At 35.0% G+C, this 24,197-nt stretch overlaps 1 protein-coding gene across 2 annotated transcripts in view; it reads right to left on the bottom strand.

The window, feature by feature from the left end:
• LOC123542764 (interferon-induced very large GTPase 1-like) overlaps positions 1–18,836 on the bottom strand; it is a 37,423-nt gene extending 18,587 nt beyond the window's left edge. Inside the window, exons 1-5 of one of the 2 annotated variants that reach the window (XM_053534594.1) lie at positions 16,834–18,836; positions 15,348–15,540; positions 14,158–14,291; positions 9,907–10,114; positions 5,832–5,968 (exon numbers count right to left, since the gene is read on the bottom strand). In XM_053534594.1, coding sequence (XP_053390569.1) covers positions 5,832–5,968; positions 9,907–10,114; positions 14,158–14,291; positions 15,348–15,537 — 669 coding nt within the window. In that variant the 5' untranslated portion in view covers positions 15,538–15,540; positions 16,834–18,836. Of the gene's footprint in view, positions 1–5,831; positions 5,969–9,906; positions 10,115–14,157; positions 14,294–15,347; positions 15,541–16,833 lie in introns of those variants that run through there. The other variant, XM_053534595.1, reaches the window with a different exon arrangement.
• Between the last annotated feature and the right edge of the window lie 5,361 nt (positions 18,837–24,197).

Consider the following 24,197-nt stretch of genomic DNA (forward strand, 5'->3'; position numbering starts at 1 on the left):
ATATGTTTCTGAAAAAGGAGGAAAACATAAAACCAAGAACAAATATCAAATATGGATTGCCACGCACCAAACACGCAGCCTCCATAAAACGACACCAACAGCACGTAGACGTGCATAACACCCACCCATCCACCCACGCACACCCACACCGGCACGCACGCACGTACGCACGCGGGCACACACACACTACGCATCCACGCAGTACAAAACGAACAAACATCTATACACAGTGGGGCACCTACTTTGAACGGTCAGTGGCAAAAACACCACTGGGGAGCTTAAACCGGTTTTGGTGCGCACCCAACCTCACTCTTACCTCCCCCGCACCACCACCAAAACCATGTTCCATCGAGTGAGTGTAAATAAAACTAAACCCCGCCAAGTGAATCTCTAACACACGTAATGGAAAAAAAGGGTTGGAATCGAAAACATAAAAATGATCGTGTATAAATATTTATCAAGCAAACCTTAAGAACCAAAAACGTATGTGCTCAATGTCTTTTCGGAAGACAGAGCAACAAGAGAAACACCCTTAAAGGACCGACAAAACAGGCTAGAAGACATATATCAAAAGAGTTTAGCCCTTGTAGATGTTGGGAAGATGTAACGTAACGTGACGTGCCATTTCTTACTTGATGTTGTGGAGCGCTGCGGCGCTTTGACGTCACGTCCGTCTTATAATATGTTTATTATCTGAACGACATTAACATGGTTGAACTTGGGATACGCTCTTGTTGTATAATTCGTTCAACACAACGCATATATCAGTAGGATTAAACTAGAATGTGTCTGTAGGACACAGGGTGTGCCCCTCACTGTTACATTTGTCACAAATAATGGGAAATAAGGGCAAATTCTATTATTTGCAGTCTTAATGGGGTATAGCCTCAACAAACATTTTATGAAAAGGATTTATTATTCTAGGACATATAAATTTTGAGCTATAAGCATTACAAACAAAAGATCCACTATTTTGGCTATTTAAAGGGTGATAACTCTGTGATAAGAGCTATGATTCTCAAGAAGAATGTCAAATGTGTGCAAAGTCACATTATCATAAAGACTCATGTAAGGTTTCATGAATTTACATCAAGTACTTTTTGAGCTAGTCACATAATAAGGTGAAAATGTGCACACTTGTACTATTTCAGGGGCCATAACTTTAAAAATAGAGGCTAGACCTAGCCAAAGAAAAGCCGTTTGCAAGTTTATACCATGATAAAGACTCATGCAAGTTATCATCCGTTTATATCATATACTTTTTAGCAAGGCACGTCACAAGATGAAAATGGACATATTTTCGACTATTTCAGTGGCCATAACAATGGAAATAAGGGGCGGAGCCAGATGAAAAATAAAGGTGCGCAAGTTAATGTCACGATAAAGACTCATGCAAGTTTTTATCAATTTATAACAAATACTTTTTAGCTGGGTGCGTCTTGAACTTCAGACGGACGCACGTACATACGGACGCACGCATTGACACACGCACGGACATGACCAAATTTATATGCCCCCACCACTCATATCATAGAGTCATCCCCCTCCTCCGCCAGACACAATCAAAACGGGAAGCGTAGTGTCCAACTGTAAACGTGTTGAACACTTAACATGCGATTTGTCCCAAAGCAGTTGGGTCGAAATCTTTTTTAATAAAACGTTTTATAATTTTACCGAATACAGTTGGAAAATTACTGTGACCCAAGAATTTAGAAGTTTGTACACCACATCCCCATAAAAACCGGGTTTAGAAATACCTTCTCGCAGAAGTGTCTTTAAACTAATATTGAATTTTAAAACAAAATAAGAATTACGAGTGTAAAATTAAGCAAAATGTACGCAAATTGTAATAACGATTGCCTCGCTGAAGAAGTTTACCTGGAATATATTGATTACGCTCATTGAAATCTTTGATACGACTACACGCTCTAGTAGACCAAATTAATTGAGAAATATATACCCCATAAGATGTAGCCTGAAATTTATCCCCATCCAATTGGGAAAAATTAACAAAATCATCCACTTGTCATAAGTTTTGGTATGTAAAATATTGTTTTAAGTAGAGAGATATAAATCTAAAAATGAAGCATCAGTATCCGAATTGTTTGTTTTAATTTACTGAAGTTCCCTATGATAAATAGTACCCATCAATTGACCAAAAACGGATTATCCATAATTAAGAATATCATCTAGATAGCGTTATGTATTATTAAATGCAGTTATAATACCTGCCTGCGTATCTGGAGAAAGGTTCAACATAAAGTCTCATATAACAATATAAAAAAATATCTGAGACAAAGTGTTCACAATTTGTTCTAATGGGAATATAAATTAGTTGTCTGGAAACTACACTCCCAAACCTGATGTAAATGTTATTCAATAAAAAGGAAAGGACTTTACAAACTTCGTCACAGATCTACATGGTACAATGTTTGATAATATTCCTAGTAAAAAAGCTTTATCAAAATTGCAAGCGAGAAATGTAGCATTATCTGACGTCTTTTGAATAAGGGCAGTTAGTTTGTCATTGATTAAATTATGTGGTAAAGTGGTTAAAAAACTAGAACAATCGTATGTACTGACTGTAGATGCCTTATAATTATTAATTTTAAACTTATCCAGGATATCGCCAGAATTTTTATCGACAAAAATAAGTGGTTTCCAGAGTGTTCATATACTTTATCGCAGTATCTTTTCACGTGGGTTTTCACAGCAGTTAGAAATGAAATAGTTTTGAAATACAAGAGCTTGAATGAGCGATGAAGTGATCTTTATATGGTTGTTCAAGTAATTTATGTGTCTAGTACAAGGTTGAACGTTAAATTTGTTGATCTTCTATGCGAAATTTCCAGTTAGAAACTTCAGTGATGTGATCAGTGATTGAATTATTTTCAACAAAAGGACTCAATGTATAAGCTTTAGTGCTATTTAGTTTGTTTTGTAAAGCATAACGTAGGCGTCAAATAATGATAAAATTGTTGGCCGCCTTGTATGCTGGAACTAAGCTATACTTTTTGGATTTTTTTCTTTCAAATGATTTAAAGTCAACTTGGGTTTTGGTGGAAGTAGGTGTTCGTTTGTTTGATAAGAGTAAATTCGAGAATCAACAATGTTAAAAAATATTTCGTTTCCAAAACGTTCGTTTCCAAGACGTTAATGCATTGTGATCAGCATTCTCACGACGACATCATTTAACACAAAAAGTTTCGATGGATTCCGCAATCTGACTAAAATTAATAGTTGAAGGGATTCTATATTTAGGTCCTTTAAGGAATAAATTACTAAAACGCTTGTCTTTGATAATATCAAAATTACCAGTGAATAAAATCTGGAAAGTAGATCCCTCGGAAGCACCGAGAACAAGGCAAATATTGAAAATTACAGACTTGGTTTGATTGAGTCTGTTCATGGGCAGTAATGAAAAAAGCAACACTGTCCACACCCCCTAGCACCGGCTTAAGCGGTATTCAATCTTCAAATCTAAATGAACTGAAATCAATGATCCCGAAGGACCAGAAAATATAACAACACTGAGATGAAGTCGGGGCGACTTTTTACGGCCGCCACACAGCACTTAACACCCGCTGTTGTGAAGTAAATAAAATCTGGAAAGTAGATCCCTCGGAAGCACCGAGAACAAGGCAAATAGTGAAAATTGCAGACTCGGTTTGATTGAGTCTGTTCATGGGCAGTAATGAAAAAAGCAACACTGTCCATGCCCCCTAGCACCGGCTTAAGCAGTATTCAATCTTCAAATCTAAATGAATTGAAATCAATGATCCCGAAGGACCAGAAAATATAACAACACTGAGATGGACGGCATTCGCAGTAAGAAGGAGTATTTGTTTGAACATCTAGGTCGGAATCGATTTTCTTGTACACCGGACTGGCGTTTCTTGTGATTTTACCCATGCCGACAAAACCTATCTGGCATCCCGCTATGCCAGATGACTCTCGTGCTGTAACGACAACTAGAGTTTCATGCAATGATAATATATTGTTTATAAAAAATATGAAAAAAACAGGCACCTTAATAGTTTCTCTCCATTCCTTATAGTATAACTCTCGATTCAAAATACCTTAGATTACCGTAAGAACATAACGTTACGCTACAAACGATAAAACTAAAGTGGAACTTTGTTATTGTGCGTAACGCAAGAAAATCATGACGTCACTTCTGCTGGTGGACGTTAATTTCCGCCGCTTTGTGTTCATTCATTCATTGTAAAATACGGTATGCAAGAAAAATAATCTGCCAAAATAAAATGCTAACGGGTACAAATGTATACGATATGCAAGAAAAAATATCAGTCATATGTTTACGAATCGGATGGAAATATCAGTCCCTCGGCCACTTGCGCATGGGCGGTAAATCAACAAGCATCGTTACCGCCCGATGCGCAGGTGCCCTCGGGACAGATATTTCTATCCGATTCGTAAACAAATGATAAATATTGTTATATTGTAACTGAACATAACATTTCTGACAGGTGTTTTATATTAATAACAGATAATAGGAACTTCGGTGTTTCTGAAGTATTTAGGCACAACATGAATGACTCGTCTATCAAAAATATACTTGATACATCGATGAAGTCAATACCTTTATTCATGAAAGAAATTTTAAGAAATATCTCTCATGGTCAGATTGTGTCAATATGTGAACGGAGAACGTGTTGTGTGTAACTTTGAATAAGATATGATACAGTGTAAAACGGATCTGTTTCAATAACAGACTGGTCCGCTTCCTCGTCTAGCGTTTTAAGAGACTGAACAAATAAAGATGTGAAGCGAGAAAGCATTGAATTTCTTCCAGAGTTTGAAAGAATTGAATCGAGGTCAGCAACAGATGTATTGACTTTAAATTTGCGCTTAATATTACCATTACGTCTAATTCCATGAGACCTGCATTTACGTCTTCTGATATTTGAAATAGAAAGATTTCGATATTAGGGTTTTTAGATATATTACCTTCTTGATAAATATTATCATTTATGCCCAACGTAAACGGTGACTGTAAATTTTTAATCTTTTTGAATTCTGCTACATGTCTGGCTTTAATTTTAAAACTAGATGTGGAATTTTTATCATATACGATTTGCGCTACTGGCTACATTGTTACCTGATCAAATTAATGGCCAGATTTACGAAAGTCTTGCTGTAAAATTGTAGTACACTTGTTCCGACTACGCATTTTGTATGAATGCTCGCGGAAACAAATTTCTAAGGAACGCCCTTTTATATATAAAACGTAGCTCTGAATAAATCAGAACTCAATGAGAGAAATGTTTTGCACGGCCCTCGAACAAAGGAGTAGATCTATAGTTATATGGACATATATTTATTTATTATTTCGTAAGAAAAATTAACTTGCAGATATCTAAAAATTGCAGAGGAAGTCCATACATGGCATTTGTTAACATAATTTATTCTACAATAAATTATGACGTGGCATGTGATAAGTAACAGTCATGTTTTTTATTTCGTTTTTTTTTCATCATGCATTTTCTCGAAATATCTATTTTCAATCTGCGCAAACTTTCCTTTTATGTGATTTGAATCGTGTAAGCTTCGACGAAATGCAAATACTCTTTGCATGTCCATTCAGTGATTTTTGATAGAGAAAGTTACCTTGTTATATCTTTTATGCCTTTAGCGTGACTTAAATACATTTTACACAGGTTTTAACGTTTTACTTATGTATTTACTTTTCCCGTTAACTATTCTTCATTCTAAATTAAATAATGAATACATTGCCCACAAATAATACAAGACAATGACTTTAAAACGTGTCGACTGTTACAAAAAAACTTCTATAGTGTAAAGCTTACTTCTGTAATATCCTTCAGCTGGTCGGTTGAAAGTATGCCTTTTGTCACGAGACTAATCAATATTGAATCTAAATTCAACTTCTCGATGAAAGTCGGTAGAACCTTTGTCAAAACGCTTGTAAATATGGATTCATCTTCTGAAAATTAGAAAGGAAACAAATTATAAAACTGAAAAGCAGACAGCAGTTAAACTACTTGAAATGTCTTTTATTGTCAAGAGTATGCTTCATCACTGATAATCAAAGCATAAACTCATATATTTCAGGAAATTTACCGTTACGGAATTAACTGAGTCAAGTTGTTTTTTATTTTATTTGATATACAGGGCTAAGCATTTGAAGAGAGAGCAACAGTGGCGAAAGCATTCCTGAATAAAACACCGAGGCAGACTTCTTTTAGGAAAAAAAATGTAACATAGTTACATATGTATATTATCATGTGTTTATGAATTATTGTTTTGTAATTGATTTTATTTACTTTTGAAATCCATTTAAATCGTATATATGCAGAACATATATATTGCATTTCAATTTGTCTTAAAGTTATACATGTACTGGTTCGAGTCGTAAATTCGGCCACCTTTTGCGGTTTTTCATAAATATTTCTTTCGTTTTGAAATTGATTTGTACAAAATTCCTACCATATGTGCTTTAATACAAGCATTGATTATTATCATTAACGGCCGTTTACAGTATGGTAAATAATACAACCTAGCTTAAAATAACAGACAGTTTTAGCCTCCACATTTTACCTTCTAGAGGTTGTAAATATTCGGCCACTTTTTAAACATAAAGTTGGTTGTATTTTCAACATTTTCTTGGAAATAAATCGATGCTACAGCCAAAAGTGTTCTTTTCTCAACAAACTGCAATCAATTTACAATAGCATACCTCGTTGGAAATATTTGACAACAGAGATTAAAAAAGCGCCTGTCATCCTTCTCACACCAGCATGACTTAGTTTATTTTTTACGTCACTGTTTATCACACATTCTAATATAAAACTGCTGTTCATGTCACTTTTCTGGGGTGTTTCAACAGGAAAGTAAAGACACCTTTTTATATATACGCATTCCGTGACAAAGCATAAACGTATTACGGCCCAAAAAACGGATAATTCAAAAGGAAATTACGTCAACGTGAAGAGACAACGTAGACATGGAAATTCAATGACGTTGAGGGACAATATATTCATTTACTTGGTTTTAACGCGTTTTATGCTAGTAAGCGCATGTTCTTTTTGTGTTATAAAGTTTAGATTTGAATTAACCCTTGCCAGGCCTCAGCATAAACAAGCGCGTGCAATGACGTCACGCGTCCCGCAAGACAAAATAATTGCTATTTTGAGTACACAACTGTAGGAAATGACAACTTTTTTTCTATTCACCTCAAATTGTTGTTTTTCGCCGACTTTGTTGCTAACGCAATTGCTTGTGATGACACAGATGCGTCCTCAAGCATCTGGCTCGAAAAAAAGCTTTAAAGTGGGTGGCCGAATATTTACGACCTGGCCGAATTTACGACTCGAACCAGTAACTAATTTGCAGGATCACGAATTCTATTTACAATTTGCAAATAACAGTTATTATATGAGTGCTAAGTCACGTTCCTTGTTAACATTTGTTTATATCATCCAAGCTTTATCACGTGCGTTTAAATTCATAATTCATAAATTTAGTTATATGTTAACTCAGACGTGATATATATAGTCTATCTAATAATTATTCTAACTAGTGCGTGATGTGTTATAACCGCTATGCAACCAAAGAAAATAGAAACTATAACTTAAATGTCAATCAAAGATGTTTTACTGTAAGTCCATTGGACGAGATCGAATTATAAGGCTTTAAGAAAAATGTACTATAAAAATGTATGTTCATAGACTCGTTATCATTTTTTTCCGTTTTGTTTGTATCTGAGTAAACACGAATTAAGAGTAATTTGTAAATCTTGTAACTGAACTTTTCGTTAGTAGCTATACGATCATGGGTGTAACTACGCTATAGAATGTTGCATATGCACAAACTACGATTTCGCAGGTTTACAATCGATTTTAACATTTTTTCCTCAACTATAAAAAGCACATAGAAGTGTGGCACATGTTTAGGTGGGGTTACTGTCAATGACATTTTTAGAGTGCCTCTTTTCAAGTTAACGGATTTAATGAGACAGAATTCTGGCTCCAACATTGAAAAGTTTTGGTCGAATCCTTCAGGTCTGTTTTGAATTTTGCTCACTTTATTCAGAAATAACCTTGGGGCAGAAGTAAAACCTACCTACATTTCTAACAAAATTTGTAATCTAAAGAGTGAAGGCAAAATAGAGAAGTTTTACTGCAAAACTAGAAAAGAAGGAAAATAAGGGAAAACATTTGGTCCCAGTGAGGCTTGAACTTACGCCCCCCACCCCCCTGAAAATTGCAATTAAAGTAGGGTTATAGTAGGAATTGAATACTCTTCAAAATGGAGGTACTTTATTATGGGTCTAATACCTTAACCTTAACTCAAAAATACATGGAGATAGTGGACCGCAAAGTGGACCGCGAAGTCAAAAGCTTTTTTACTTGACCATACTCAGGTGAAAATGATCATATTCAGGTGAAAGTGATCATACTCAGACGAAAGAAATTTATTACTAGATAAACTAAAAGAAAAACACCCGCTAAAAAGTAAAGTGTTAAGTATGATACTGTAATAGTTTCTGACTATGCTATTTAAATCCAATTTGTAAAATAAACTTTCAAATACTTGTCGTTCAAGAATAGTGATTTGTTAAGTATTATATCGAAATATTTTCTGACAGTACAAATTAAGTTTAGAAATATATTCATGTAAAATGAACAAGTTAAGACCTGCATTTTAAAACTACATAAACTTTAAGATAATGGCCGTTAAAATACAGTGGTCTTTATGATGACAATCATAAGAGAAATGATAAGTTTCAATAAAAATGGGTTTTTTTCTCATTTGGAAGGAATTATAAAAAGGATAAAAAATATCTCCTGTATGCTCCCACAGAATCATATAATACGAAGAGCGAACAGAAAATGCTGGTTTACTGAATGCAAAATAAAAAATATATTATTATTTTGTATTTGTGTACGTTATTATTTATTGATCTAGGAGTTACTCAAAGGAATTCCGCCAGGCGACTCGGGAAGAAAACAAACAAATACAGGAGCGTATCCCGCTAATTGGATTTAAACTCGGATAACTAGGGAAATTCCTTGACGGAAAATGATTGACTCGAAGAAACTTCCAGTCGGAGCCTTGGTACTCGTTTAGCCTCCAAGGATCGAGTAGAAAAGGCTTTTTGCGTGAGGCAATCGGTATATATCAAAGACTTACTTTTGTCAAATTAGTCAAGACTGAAATAGTATTTCAATAACAATAATGGAAACAAAAAATAAACAATGTTTAAAACCAAAGGTTGAACAAACTGAACATGACTGAGAGTAGGCAATACGAAGAAAATGCAGACGTTATTTTCTATTAATACGTAAAAGTTTTTCTAATCTTTTTCTTGAAGATTGCTGCTTAGCTCAGCTTGGAGGGCGCAGATCTACCAATCGCGGAGGTCGTAAGTTTTATCCACAGGCGGGGCGTATGTTCTCAGTGACGATTTGCTAAAATACATTGCGTCTGAATCTATCTATCTATCTATCTATCTATCTATTTATCTATCCTTCTAACTTTTTTCAATCTTTCTGTCTATCTTGGAAATGCTTTAATCGTTACTTACACTTGTTTGTAGTCAATGTAAAAATAGTAAACAATGAAATCAGTAAAACGTTCCTTTGGAGCGATGCAATTAAGCAAAATAATAGTAGACGCGGTCTGACTGAGTTTGTTAATGAGAAGTAGTGGAATGTGCAACACCTCTTACGCCCCCTAGCGGAATTCTATGACAAAGATATTGAATGAACGCCATGATCCCATAGTAAATTAATCCCAGTACGAGGAGACTATTTACATGAGATGGTCACCTTTTTTTCTTTAAGAAGATGCATATATTCCTTACGGTACCATAGATAAGCATGGAGAATAATACGTACTCAATACTTAATTTCAACCTACCTTTTGGCGTTAAACTTTCTATGGTTGATACATTCACTTCGTCCCCGTCTGTAGAAGTGAACTCTTTTTCAACTTCCTCTATGTAATCTGCAAGGTATCCTTGGTCGGATTCTTTCAGAGCTGTCTTAAACACTGTATAAGCCTCTGCACCATTTTCATTTATTTCAGATACAAAAGCGCACATACGGTCTGATATTGCTTGCTCTTTCTATAACGAAAATTCATAATAATCTATAAAACATGATAAAAACAAGAGCTGTCACTAATGCTAACAAATGCCCATGCAGCGCCTTGACCTTTGACCTGGTGACCTTGACCTTTGACCTGGTGACCCTAAAGTCAGTAGGGGTCGTGTACTCAATAAGTACTATCAGCATGTGAAGTTTGAAGGTCCTGGGTGCACTGGTTCGCAAATAAAGTGTCTTCATGCAAAAAGTTAACGTTGCCTTCATGCAAAAAGTTAGCGTTGTGACGAACGAACGGACGGACAGTTGAAAACTAATATGCCTCCCTTCGGGGGCATAAAAATATAAAGTTTGACATTTTCTGAACAGTAGTATATAATACGGCCCAAGTTAAACAATTGCTATTACAGAGAAGCTTGTCAAAATACGGTCATTTTTACAGCGTGATATTTTCACTGTTTTTGAATATCCATTACTGTCTAAACATACACAGACAGGAATAGGTAGATTCCAAGAAAACCATATCAAAGCTTTACAGTAGAGTATGTTTGTATGTGTATGTAACCGATAGACAAATACACATTAATACAAAACCAAAGACAAGACAATCACATTAAGGAACACAACTGGGCTCCGTCATGCAAAGATCAGTTTCAAAGCAGCAATTTGGAGCTTAACCAGGTCCTGGCTATTTGCGTGCATGTACTCCCTCTCTATTCCCACTTTTTTCAAACACTATAGAGTATTGCAACTGAAAGTTATCCCCACCCTAATGAATCTCTTATACATCACACCAGAAAAGACTGACTGTTAAATCAGTTTCAATTTTTTTACTTACTTACGTTTACAGGTAAGCGCTGTTAGCCTAAAAGATGTGAACGACCTTTAACTGCATGATAATTATTTGAAAATGTAGGTTTAAGTGGAAATGACCGATGATTGTTGATGCCTGGGTTTTGGTGTGGAAACCTTTCGAAGCACTTCATGATTTAAAAGCTAGAAACAACTGATAAAATGTATCAAACAAGTATATTCCTTGTACAAGTTTCCTACAAAATGTGCTGTCACTAATGAGCTTGCGTAGTCTTATTCCAAGTATTTTTATTACACTTCTTTGCACTTGAATGTTGTGTAAAATAGCTAACGATATCCGTTTATTTTGTGCAAATTGCTTTTCAAATCACCGACCTATTTAAAATTTAAGTACATGCAGTCATATATACTGACCAATATACTTGTCAGATTGTAAAATGGATGAAAAGACAATTTCGCAGCTATATCAAATGCCGCATTAGGCTTCATATAGATTCAAAGCAGATAATTTATGAATTGTGTGGAATATATCGATCTCAGGCTAAATCAATGCGCACAAATTATGTGTGTTAAAGTTTTATAAGCTGGGAAATTATCTGTCGAAGATGTTGCCCGTTCTGATAGGCCTAAAACCTCTTTTGCCAAGGCAAACATGAGCAATAGTCGGTAAAAGATATAGGTAGTCTTCTGAATTGTCAGGTGACAGAGTGCAAACAATTCTAAAGAACTAAATTGATGAAATGGTAATCCCCGCCGAATAGGTTTATACCTAGAAATGGCAATGAAATATATCTAGCAAAATGTTAATAATTTTATTAAGAAGCAAATAATGTCATTTTTGTCAATTTCACCTGATAATAGATCTTGGGCAGGAGGTGGCAGTGACCGGTTGAGGGTACAAAACTTCGCATGTTGATAATAGATATTATTGTAAAATGAAAAATGAAAAATTAAATGTTAGCGGGTGGGGATGGTGGAGGTGATTGGGGTAGCATAACGGGTTGGTTGGTTGGTTGGTTGCTTCGGGCAGTTAACCTAAACAACAGTGTTTCTGAATTCTGTACCAGTATAAAATTGCTCTCCGCAAGTAACTATCAACTTCCTCACATGATGTGGAGGACGAATGATTTTAGACACAATATGTTTTATCAAATCGCCGAGGAGAACATACGCATTGCCAAGGGCTCAAATTTCCGGCCCTGCGATCCGTAGATCTGAGCTAAGCGGGCGAGCAGGTGCATTATTCGGGTGGTATGGGAACCTGGATGGAGGCGTAATTTTAGGGAAGGACACAATTTTTCATTTTGATGAATTCTTATGGAAGGCTTTAAGATTAAAAAAAAAGAGACAATGTAAGAAAAAAAAGAGGGATGGGGAGAAGTCGAGAGAGGTGTGACCAGGGTGGTTGGGCTGACCGGGTGTGGATATACAATTCCAGAAGTTGGGAATAATTCTTCATGAAAAAGCAAGCTTAGGTAAATTCTACCAATTGATTAGTTTGTTATGTACAAATATTTGGATCTTGAAACAGTTAAAGTACAATAACTCTGAAGTTACTAGAGAAGTCCTGACCAAGAAATAGTGTGCACTACCACATTATGGTGATCTAAATTCAGTTTTAAAGTTTCATAGTTCTTGGTCAAATATGTCAAAAGTTATGAAGCAGAAATTGCCATATATACCCACCATAGTAAACACTTAAAAATACTAAGGGTAATAACTCTAGTGCTACTTTAGCAATCTGACTGGCTGCATTTCACTATAGTGGTGATTATGTATATACATTACATACCACTTCCTAGATACGGCGGATGGAAAACCGGACGAACGACGCAAAAACTATATCTCTCAGCTTTTGGCATTTAATAAAAAACGTTTGGACCCGAGAAAGGATTGCGCTTGGTGGGTATCTCGTTTGCTCACTGAGGAGCAAATAAAGCACCGCCTTACATTTGCCCGGGAACATTTGAAAACATATAAAGGCTGTAATCTCAAACTTGCTAACAGTTGAACATGTTTCAGCCCAAGAGAAGGGCTGATGATCAGCAATCATTATGGAAGCAAACAGATTAAAAACGCCCCTATAATACCAAAAGAACCGTGAGTTCGCTTTTTGGGTACCTCATTTTGCTCACTGAGGAGCAAATGAAGCAACGCCTTAAAGTTGCACGAGAACATTTGAAAACATACAAAGGCTGTGATAGTTGGGTTATTTCGAACTTGCTAAGAGGTGATGAAACATAGGTGAACATGTTTGAGCCATTGAGAAGGGTAATAATAAGCAATGGAAGCCTCCTTACAGGCAAACATCTTTGAGCCCAAGAGAAGAGCTGATAATATGCAATGGAAGCAAACAGATTAAAAACGCTCCTGTATTTTCAGAAGAAAGATGCTGTGCGCATTTATTTTTTCAATTTTAGTGGACCAGTCGTTCAAGTACCTTATCCATCTGGTAATACAGTCAGTGGGCGATTCTACTAGAGCACTTACTAAAGAAATTCAAAATGTTTTACAATAGGAAGCGTCCAAGCAAAGGATGGCCAGGAGAGCATCTTATACACGACAATGACTTCTCCTGCGACTTTCCTTATTTCAAAGACTCTTGGGAGCGCCATTTATCAGTGTCTCAAACAGATACCAAAAGAAGACTATTTATCTGCTTTTCGTAATTCAGTAAACGGGTTACTAAAATGTATCTATGTAAAGGGGGAATACTGCAGGATTTTAATAAAAATAATTTTGATAAAACCTGGCATTTAATAAATCCGAACCCAAAGAGAGAATTGTTTTTACAACCCTCTTACAAAGAGGGTAGATCCATAGCTATGTGATTTATGAAAGCGGAACATCTATTCACGAAGTGGATAAATTCAATTTCAGAGTAACGGTAAACTAGCGTTCTTTTCATTCTGCATATTCTCTAAAAAGATTTTTTGTTAATATGTGGTTTACTTGTTATTGATTTGAAACTAGCCAGCATCGACAAAACGCATAATACTCGTTGCACATTAATTTTGTAGATATATACCGTGATGTACGTTTGTTCTTTCACTGAATTTTGATAGAGCAAATAACCTTTCTGTATCTTTTTAATGCCTTTACCGTTTTATAAATGCCTGTCCCATACACTATTTTCAATTTAATCTTTATTTTGATTTACAAAATGAGGGTGTTGCGGACAAGATGATACAAGAAAATTACTCTAAAATGTGTCTACTGCTACATAACAACATTTCTATATTGTAAAGCTTACTGTAATATCTTGCAGCTGGTCGATTGAAAATATGCCTTTCGTCACGAGACTAAGCAAGATTTTTTCTAAATTCAGCTTCTCGGTGAAGGTCGGTAGAACCTTTGTCAATACGTTTTTATGTATGGATCTTTCTTCTGAAAATAACGAAGGATACGAAATAAAAGTGTAATTTCTTAATTTTTTCTAGTAATGTTTTGACTTCTACATATCTTTCTGGAATTTTACCATTTTGATATTAACTGTCATGTTAATTTTTACCCTATTTATACAGGACTAAGCATTTGAATCTGCTACACTACACACGATACATATCATTTTTCCCAATTTTGTATGTTTCTTTTCATTTTTATATCTAACGAAAGATGTGAAAATCCTAGCAGACAGATTTACAAGGATTCACAATGATAATGTAGTGTAGTTAATAGGATATTTCTGCGTTACTGGCATTGTCGTTACTATCAATCTTCATTTCCTGACTTTAGGTTATGAAATAGATATTAACAATACAAACAAAAATAATTGACTTATGCTTAAAACTGCTCATAAAGTTATTTACTGTCACATATCAGATACAACATTTAGTTCGTTCTTCCCTTTTTGACAATAGTGCCAAACGGTTGCGAAATATATCGGCAGTCAAATACTCACCAATGTGCTTCTCTGACTAGATCACAGCAACATGCACGACGCTTTAGAGACAAATACATCGCTAACTTAAAACAAACTTGTCTTGTAAAGTACATCATGTAAAAATGTATTGATTGGTACCTCAGTGGAAGACTATAGCGATCACTGAGAGGGATGACATATGTTTCGATGTTTGCCCATGAACCAACTCTTAATAGGCATTAGAGGTTTCATTTACAACTAAACAACGGCTATAGGTCCAACTAAACCGTTAATGTAACAGCTTAGATAATACTAAGACAATTCACAGAGATATTGGACCACGAAGTCGGGCTTTAAGGGCGTTCCGTAATGTAACTGTTCTGATAAATTCACAACTTAGAAACTTCTTAACGTGAATACCCGCGACAGCTCTTCTGCAACGCAATCTCCCGCACCCACTCCCTACCCACCCCCACCCTCCCCCTCCCCCCACACACACATAAAAATCATGTTTCCATAATAATATTTAACTCAAAAATACATGTATTTGTAAAAAATGAAAAACATTGAAAGCAACCGACCTTCTTCCTTCGGTCCGGGATTTTGTTCAATGCCAGCAATAATGAGAAGTATGCCAATGAATGCAACGCAGCCAATGCCTTTCAATAACTGGCTAAAATTGACAATGCACACGACTGTTATGACGTCACGTCCCACATGATGGCTAAACGTACCAATCCGTCCTCTGTATGTAGCAATATCGACACCCATGATCTAAAGATTTAAAGTAAAGAAAACACATATAGCATTAACGAAATAAAATAGTTTAAAACCACAACGACAAAATCCAACCGGTTAACCCTGTCAAGATTATACAACCAGGCGGGTTAATTTGCTATTGAATTTCATCAAAATGTTACATTTTTTAAAATACTTGAAATTACAAATGCTAACTCTTTTTGTCTTCTAATCTTGTTAAATAGAGAAAAGTGGAAACTTTAAAGGTCGCTCAAAACGACAGATACGAAAATGTTGCAGGCTAGGTTTGACTGAGCCTGTTCATGGACGGTAATGGAAATGCATGCTACCGTCAACGGCCTCTAGCCCCGGGTTGAGCAGAACTCAACATTTACAAATGCAAAAGTACAAAAAGCAATTTAGAGACATCCGCAGATGTATTCAAACGGCGGTGAACATGGAACCTTCAATGATACACGTGTTGAGGCGTGTAATTCCATGAAGAGCGGCGTTTGGTCACAAGATAAAGTAAAAGGTTTGCCCCAAACGAGAAAACAATGGGCAGAACTAAACAAACTGGAAGTTAGGAAGGAGATCTGAGGTTATGGAGCCTGCGTATCACAGAAACTGTCAAAAGACAAAATTAAAAAGCAGGCACCATATCCAAGGGGTGATTATACAATACCCAAGTCTATGAAAGCGGGAGTTTTTAGAACCACCCAGGCCATAATTTTCATGTTGAGAAACTAAACAGTACCAATAACACGACATTAAAGTCGTGCTGAACGATCTGAGAAGATCGAAATATAAGTCAGGTTTTGTATCTAGGCTTCTATTCTGCCTTTTAAGTTCGTTCTGTTGGTTTTGTTGGAAGTACGTACACCTGTGTGTAAATGTACGTGCGTGCGTGAGTGCGTGTGTGTGTGTTTGGGCTCAGCGTCTTTTCAAACATCCATTTAATAAAAAAGACGCGACGATCCACCTAATAAAGTCAACCAAGTAACGCTTTACTGACACCAGGTTGACCAGTCCTATAACTATCCTAATAATGTTGGATGTCAATCAAGAATGCACATAAGACCATCTTTTAACGTGTTTGGTAAGGCGCGGCCAGGCAGCGGACAAAACCTCCAGCACACGATAAAGGCGCACCTCGACCACTGGATACCGTGGATGTTTAGTTAGTAGAGCAGAATGGTTATAAGTTGAGAGGTAATGTTAAAATTATTCGTCCTCCATCATCAATATATTTGATTGCCTTATCAGAACATTTCAATTAAACGTTAGTCACTGTTTACGTTATTTAGAAATACACTTATACGGAATTACCTTTTTGTCTGTCTGTATTGTCAATCACATGGCAGATCATTTGGTTCTTGAACTGGTAAGAAATCCTGTTTGTGAATTAAAAAAAAAGAATCGTATATATATATGTGTGTGAATTAAAGTACAATTTACATTACATGGCGTAATATATTTTTGAACCGTTAGCAAACAATCTGTTGAATGGATATTATTTACAGAGATTTTATTATGTATTGTTTTGCATAGATGTTCTTTACATCCGAAATAAACGTATATTAATCATGACAAAAATAAGACCAATGTAACCGCTCAGCGTAGTATTTTTAGAAAAAAGAAAGTCAGTGTCTACTCATATGTAATATTTGATCGATCGTTTCAAAGTCTGTTTATGTAAATTTATAAGAAATATCTGTCTATAACGTTTCGTGTCAAACACTTTGAAATGAAATAACACAACATATATTCCTCGTTTTTTTATTAATCTATAGGCATACGTATTAACTGTATCATTTACGTTCCTATGTTTCAATTTACGCTTCTTCCTAAAACTGATTCTAAGATATGTTTTGGTAAGTGTTTACTCTTACAATATACCTTAAACTCATAAAACCGGTCTCTAGACATATTTTGATACAGCTGCTGATGCGACGCATACATTAATTTACTCGAAACTACCCAAGGTTAATTATCTACAAATACAGTCTAAATTCATCGAATCACTTTATTGATAGATTTACTTGCTATTACTATGAAATGAAAGTACCAGCTGAATTTCAAGAATGTATATAATTGTATCCAGATTCATTCAGGTTATAATTTCTGAAATTTTCATATTTCGCAATGATATTAAAAGTTTGGTGACAAAAATACCATTGTTATATATAAACAAGGTACTTTCGCTGTGTGCCAATACTATACCTAATCAATGACGTTTCTTTCACAGACATTTCGACCGAAGATCTTCGGTCGAAATGTCTGTATACTGTATTGATTTTTCTAGATGAAACCTGCTTTTCAATACTAATTTTGATCTGATTTATTTCTGGAGGAAGGTTTCCCAATAAGTGATTTAGCTAAACTTTGCCTTTCAGTGATTAACTCAAAATTAATAGAACATCGATAAGCATCCATTATTAAGCTCACATTGATATCGAAATAATGTTGATGAAGTACTTAAATGCTTCACTGGTCACTTGTTACGGCATAGAATTGTGTGTAAGTTTTTTTATAATTGGTGGTGTGAACATAAAAGGCAATAAATATGCAATTTTCTCTCGTACAAATACTCCTTTGGCCATACCAAATTAATTAATAGTTCTTCGGAAAATTTTCAAAAAAAAATGGGAGCGAGCGAGCGAATTTTTTTTTTTTTTGTTTTTTTCTCAATTTTGATTTTTTCAGAGGCGGGTAGCTTTTACATGGAGCGAACGGGTATTTTTTTTTTTTTTTTTTTTTTGCAGTTATGATTATACATGAAGTTAACATTTCTTTAAGAATAACACAGAACTTAAACATTTACAGTGTGACTAAGACAGTAGATAGCTTTTCTGTATGTTTTAAAGACTACATGAATGGTTTTGCAAATAAATTCTTGCTAAAACTCACTGAATCACTTTGTTTTTATTTTGTATTTATAATTACTGAGGGATGAGTGTCTTATTTTTAATTTTGACTGCTCTACATTAATCTGAAGGCGTGCCCATTTAACAGCAGAGGATGAGGAATATTTAAGACAAAACAGGCACCCAAGTGGAATAACATATCTTCTGAAACCCAGTTAGATGGCTTCGACACATGAGCAACTTTGTGCCCCTAGTGAAACTCCAAACGGTAGAGGTGAGGGGAAAGTAATAAATCACTTGACCAATGAGACCAAACGGAGTTGGGCACACAAATGCTTCGACATTGCTCGAATCCATTGGAATAATTTCTTAACAGATAAGCTTAGCTTAAGTTTTTGTGGTAGAGGTTCATTTCAGTCAGAAATGATAACAGACAGACAAAAAATGATCCCAATATGGCCACTCTTTAAATTTTGAGTTGGGAAGGTCTGTTTTTTTCAGATTCTTTTTTTCAATCAATTCACAGCCAATTAATATACAAACAGGGAAAATTGGGGTTACAATATAACAGTTCTAAATTATTTTTTTATATCTACACAACTTATTTGAAAAGCTAAACATTAATTAAAAATGAATATATGCATTCTGATAAAATATCTGACTGCCGTACTAAAGAAGTTACGTTCAAAACGATTTGGGCCCGAGACAATTAATGTGATGGATCTGTGAACAAACTTTTTTTTCAAGAAAGCACTGGCTTTGGCTCTAGATCTAAAATATTTAACTAAACACACTGATAACAAATGGTTTGAAAACTTTATCTGAACAATATTTCTATGTTTAATCCAAATATTTTCAATTTGAATCCCCGTGGCCGTGCACGTCTTACAAGTCGGGCTTTGTTCTTTTCACTGTATAATTTGAACAATCGTAGAACGTGCCTACTTCATCACCTACCGGCACATCGAAGGCCATGTGTGGCACTAGCACAGACACTTCAGATTTAAAACAAATGATGAACAACACCATAATTCCTGACTTTTTGAGTTTGTGTCATCAGCTACATGTATTACGAACGCATGGATTCCGATCAATATCACTTTGACGCATTAAAACAGCGATAAAACCTGTTTACCGTTATCATTCCGGACCGCGTAATCAGAAAAAAAATAATCGGCGATTTTTATGTACGTGCGGGCGGGTGAATTCTTTTTCTTTTTCTCGGGAATGAAATCATTGATGCGGTAGTTCCGACGAACGACAAATCAATTTGGTATGGCGGGTTAAAAATAACGGACTATCGGTTGAATTTCCGAAAATCTTTTCCGCTCAATTGGTTTATACGTCCAGATGTTTCAACAAAATATCCCCACTGTATATGATTTGAAAACAATAGTATTGCGTTGTACTGTTATACGTAAAATGTGTAATCATATCTCAGTGGAAAATCTTAATTATTCTATTTCTGTCTCAACACATTACAATGCAAAACATATTCATACGAAATCAGATGTTTCAAAATCACGCAACAAGATGAACATGTCAGTCGAGACCAGATTTGAATTGTAAGTAAAATATTTTGTTCAATTTTTGATCTTAAAATACTTCATTGATATACATGCTTAATTATTGAAAAATATATTGACGGGTTTATATATTCAGTGCTATTCTATTTTCGGTTCCTTTGGGATCCTTTGAGTCCATTAAATAGATATTTAGCAGAGTTCCATTTAAGCCGGTACTAGGGGGCGTGAGGGGTGTTGTACTTTTTATGAACAAACTTAATCAAACCTAGACTGCTTTTTTGTGATTGCATTCTATACTTCAAAGGGATCTTTTTATGTTTTTATCGTCCCTTAAGCTGTCCCGACAACATAAGCATTATCTGTTTTACGTAGTGGAGCAATTCCCAACATGCCACATACGCGTACGGGCTAGCACAATGCGAGACTGCTAGTTTCTTTATTTACATTGCTGTTCAGGCTCGATGATCCCTAAAAACATCAATTTCAGCAGAGTTTGTGATTGAACTGATAATAGCAAATATCGGCAGCGCAATCGTTTTGGTGTGTAATAACATGAATATAAATGAAAATTTCGGATTTTTGCAGAGAAAACAAATCAGACAGAGTGCCTAAGATTTGGTCAATATCGAAACATGTGATCGTTCTTTTTTATATTGGCTGCATTCAGACAAAACTAGCAAAAGCAAGTGATGCAGTTAAAACACATTCCTATTGTAAAAATAGTTCTTTTTGTACAGTTTTCTTGTAGAATAGTCCAGTGACTATAAGATCAGATGGACAAAGCATCTGAACGAAAGGCCCACTGGAATTGAAGAAAATTGCATACAACAACTTTTAGAACATTAGGTTCTTTTAGCAATACAAGGGCATTTTTGCTTCCATTGCTTATTACAAGCCCTACTTTGTAGCCTAGGTTTCGTAACCTTTAAGCAAGTTAGAAATAACCCAACTATCACAGCCTTTGTATGTTTTCAAAATTCCCCGGGCACATTTAAGGCGTTGTTTCTTTTTGTCCTCAGTGAGCATTTGAGGTACACAGTTAGCGAAAACCTTTCTTATGTCCAAACTCCTATTCAGAATAGTTTGCAAACTACCTTCTGATATGCTAGTACAACTGGCTTTTATAGTATCTTTCACCGACAACCTCGCATTCTGTTCGGCCCCAGCTTTTGCCTTGGTAACAGGGGTTTAAGGCCTGAAAGAACGGGTATCATCTTCGATGGATAATTTCCCAGCTTTAACGACTTTAAAACAACTAAAATCTTCGCGCATTGAAATGGCGTGTGGTTCATATACGAAGGTTGTCCCAAATAATCGCGAACTTCGTTTATCATTTCAAAAATAAACGACGCATCAAATAATTATTTTAAATGACACTACAATACTTTAAGTAAACTACAAGAGTTTAAAAGTAAAGATCTGTCAAATTATTCAAGTATTTTTAAAATAATGGTTGGCAGTCATTGCTAGTCGGCGCATGCTCAATTTTCCTACTACAAAAAAGAAACAGCTTCGTTTTATTTTATGTATCTAACTTGACATATATCTCACAGGATTAAAATCTATATCATCGTTAAGGATGTTGGATACGTTTCAGGCCAATTTGTTCTACAATTAAGAATTTCTTCATATTTTGCATGTTTGAAGATCTTTAGTATCTATTTCATATAAAGGCCAAAAAGGGTAGGTCACCAAACCCCTATACATTATATCGACGATTTTCTACACAAATGTGAAATTTGAAAAACCTGGCAAAATTGGAGGTACATATCAAAACACCAACTATCTTTATCAGTTGTTAAATAATTGAATCCAACAAATCAGTTTTATTTTATTTATTTATTTGAGTTTTACGGCGCACCAACGCAGTATAGGTTATATGGCGCCAACAAATCAGTTTGAATATGTTATGAAGTCAGTATGAAATTTTAATGATTTTGAATTGCACATAATACTGTGATTCATTTTCACAAGGCAATATAATTACCCCACCCATTTTTTTCCCATGAAACCAGTACTTGTATCAGTCTAAAGATAGCATACGTTGATTTCTACAATTAAGATTTTTGGAATATATTTTTTTATTAATTTATTATGTCTCAAAATTGCTTCAAAATAAGGGGGAAAAATTGGGTGTCACCGAACATATAAGAGAGATATTCTGTATTTTATCATGAAAGTACCAACATTCAAGAATATTGGGGCTAGATGGCATATAAGCTGTAAGTACAAATATTTTCACGAAAAAAAAAAACAATACCAACACAATATGAACACGAGTGCAAAATATAATTTTGAATAACAAAATAGTTCCACACCATAAACATCAGCATTTCATCATAAAAAATGTAATATTACCCCACCCACTTTTTTAAAGTTAAGTATGAATTATAATTGTATATAGCATTGTTAACACACCAGCATGAATATTTCTACAACAATCTTCACCAAAGTAAAAATCAACAATATGCATGGCTGCATAATCCGAAATGAGTTGCATTATGGGGATGATCCGACCAGTATGTCTATAGTAATGTACCCTGTTAAAGTAAAAAATGGTAATATTTCACATTGCTTACAACTGTAGCTTTTTTATTAAAAAAATTCTTGAATAAACATGTGTATGGCCATAAGGTCTTGAAAGAGCTAGATTTTGGGCATTATCGGATTAGTAAGTCCAGAGTTATCTGTCCCTGTTATAATAAAAATAGCAATATTTGACATTTTTAATGCTCTAGCTTGAACATTTTCGTAACAATTTTGATCAAATTTGATGGCAATGTATAATATGAGCACAAGCTCCTGGAATAACTCGATCTTGGGAGTGATCAAACCAGCATGTCTGGAATTATGTGCTTGCACCTGAAATGTCACAAAAACTGTCTGTTGACAGCACACTTGACTATTTGAAGAACAGATGCATTTATGTGGTCAACACAAACGAGGATAATGGTACTGGACAAATATACAATGTTTCAAAGGCATATGTGAAACAGTTATAAAAAGCTTAACCAATAAAAATTTTCACATTTTCAAAGCCATATACAGTCAAACTCACTTTATACGAACTCTTCGAAATATGTTCTTATCAAACGAACTTCGTATTAACGAATCGAATTTATGACTCCGGCATAATTTGCCCAAGCAAGTTTGGCAGTATCACCGGTATCGCCGGTGAATAGCTTCCGATAAATGAAAATACAGTAGTGAATAGATGTTCATTGATAGTTTAAAACTGATTAAGTTAATTGTTTATTTAGATTACAATGAAATAACTCAACAAAAGTCATACTAAAACACTAAAAACACGTAAAAATGTATGAAAAATAAATTTTAATGTAAAAATGTATTTAAACTTTATTAACCATCAAGTGTTTATAGCATAGATACATAGAAATACAGTAACGTGTATACGTCGATGCATTTTTGCAACAGGTAGGCCTACCTTACACATGGCATTTCAAACTTTTACTCGAAGAAACTGGTAATATTTGGCTGAATTTTACTATTATTTAATTCTTGAATGCCAAATTCCTTGAGTTCTGAACAGTATTTGAATAATTTTTCATTTGAACCTTTATCTTCCAGAAACTTCCTAATGCTATCTACTGTTAAAAAAAATCATACACAGACACAGGTTTTTCAGGAAATGTCAGATTTCTCTGCGATTCTAGCTTTTGTTAAAATTCCAGCATCAACAGCATTTATTATCTCAATTTTTACCAAAGAAATTGCTTTTTTATGCCAGACTTAGGCATAGCCATATTTGATATATAAACTACACTACATGGCCCTTATACGTACAATGAAAATATATTTTCATGGACAGGTGTACAAATGAAAGTGATTATCGGTCAACTGCTATGGACATTATTACTTGGACTCGATTGTAATAAATAAAATAACTGCAAACATAGTGTTAATCTCTTTATTATGAATTTATCAATTACAGGTGATACTCACTTCGAATATGTACAGATTCAAACTATTAAATGGGCGAAATGGCCGCCGGCTTCTAAAATTAGTTCGTATCAAAAAATGGAAACTTTTAACATTTTAGTTCATTGGGACTTCCAAAATATGTTCGTATCTCCCGAAAATTCGTATGAAGCGAGTTCGCTATTACCGAAATAATTTTACAAAGAAAATAGAAGGACTCGGCTGGGAAATCCGGATTTTGTTCGTTATAGCCGATCACTCCCAAGATCGAGTTATTCCAGGAGCTTGTGCTCATATTATACATTGCCATCAAATTTGATCAAAATTGTTACGAAAATGTTCAAGCTAGAGCATTAAAAAT

The sequence above is a fragment of the Mercenaria mercenaria genome, unplaced genomic scaffold (genome assembly GCF_021730395.1).
Source record: "Mercenaria mercenaria strain notata unplaced genomic scaffold, MADL_Memer_1 contig_3829, whole genome shotgun sequence".
NCBI classification, from domain to species: Eukaryota; Metazoa; Mollusca; class Bivalvia; order Venerida; family Veneridae; genus Mercenaria; species Mercenaria mercenaria.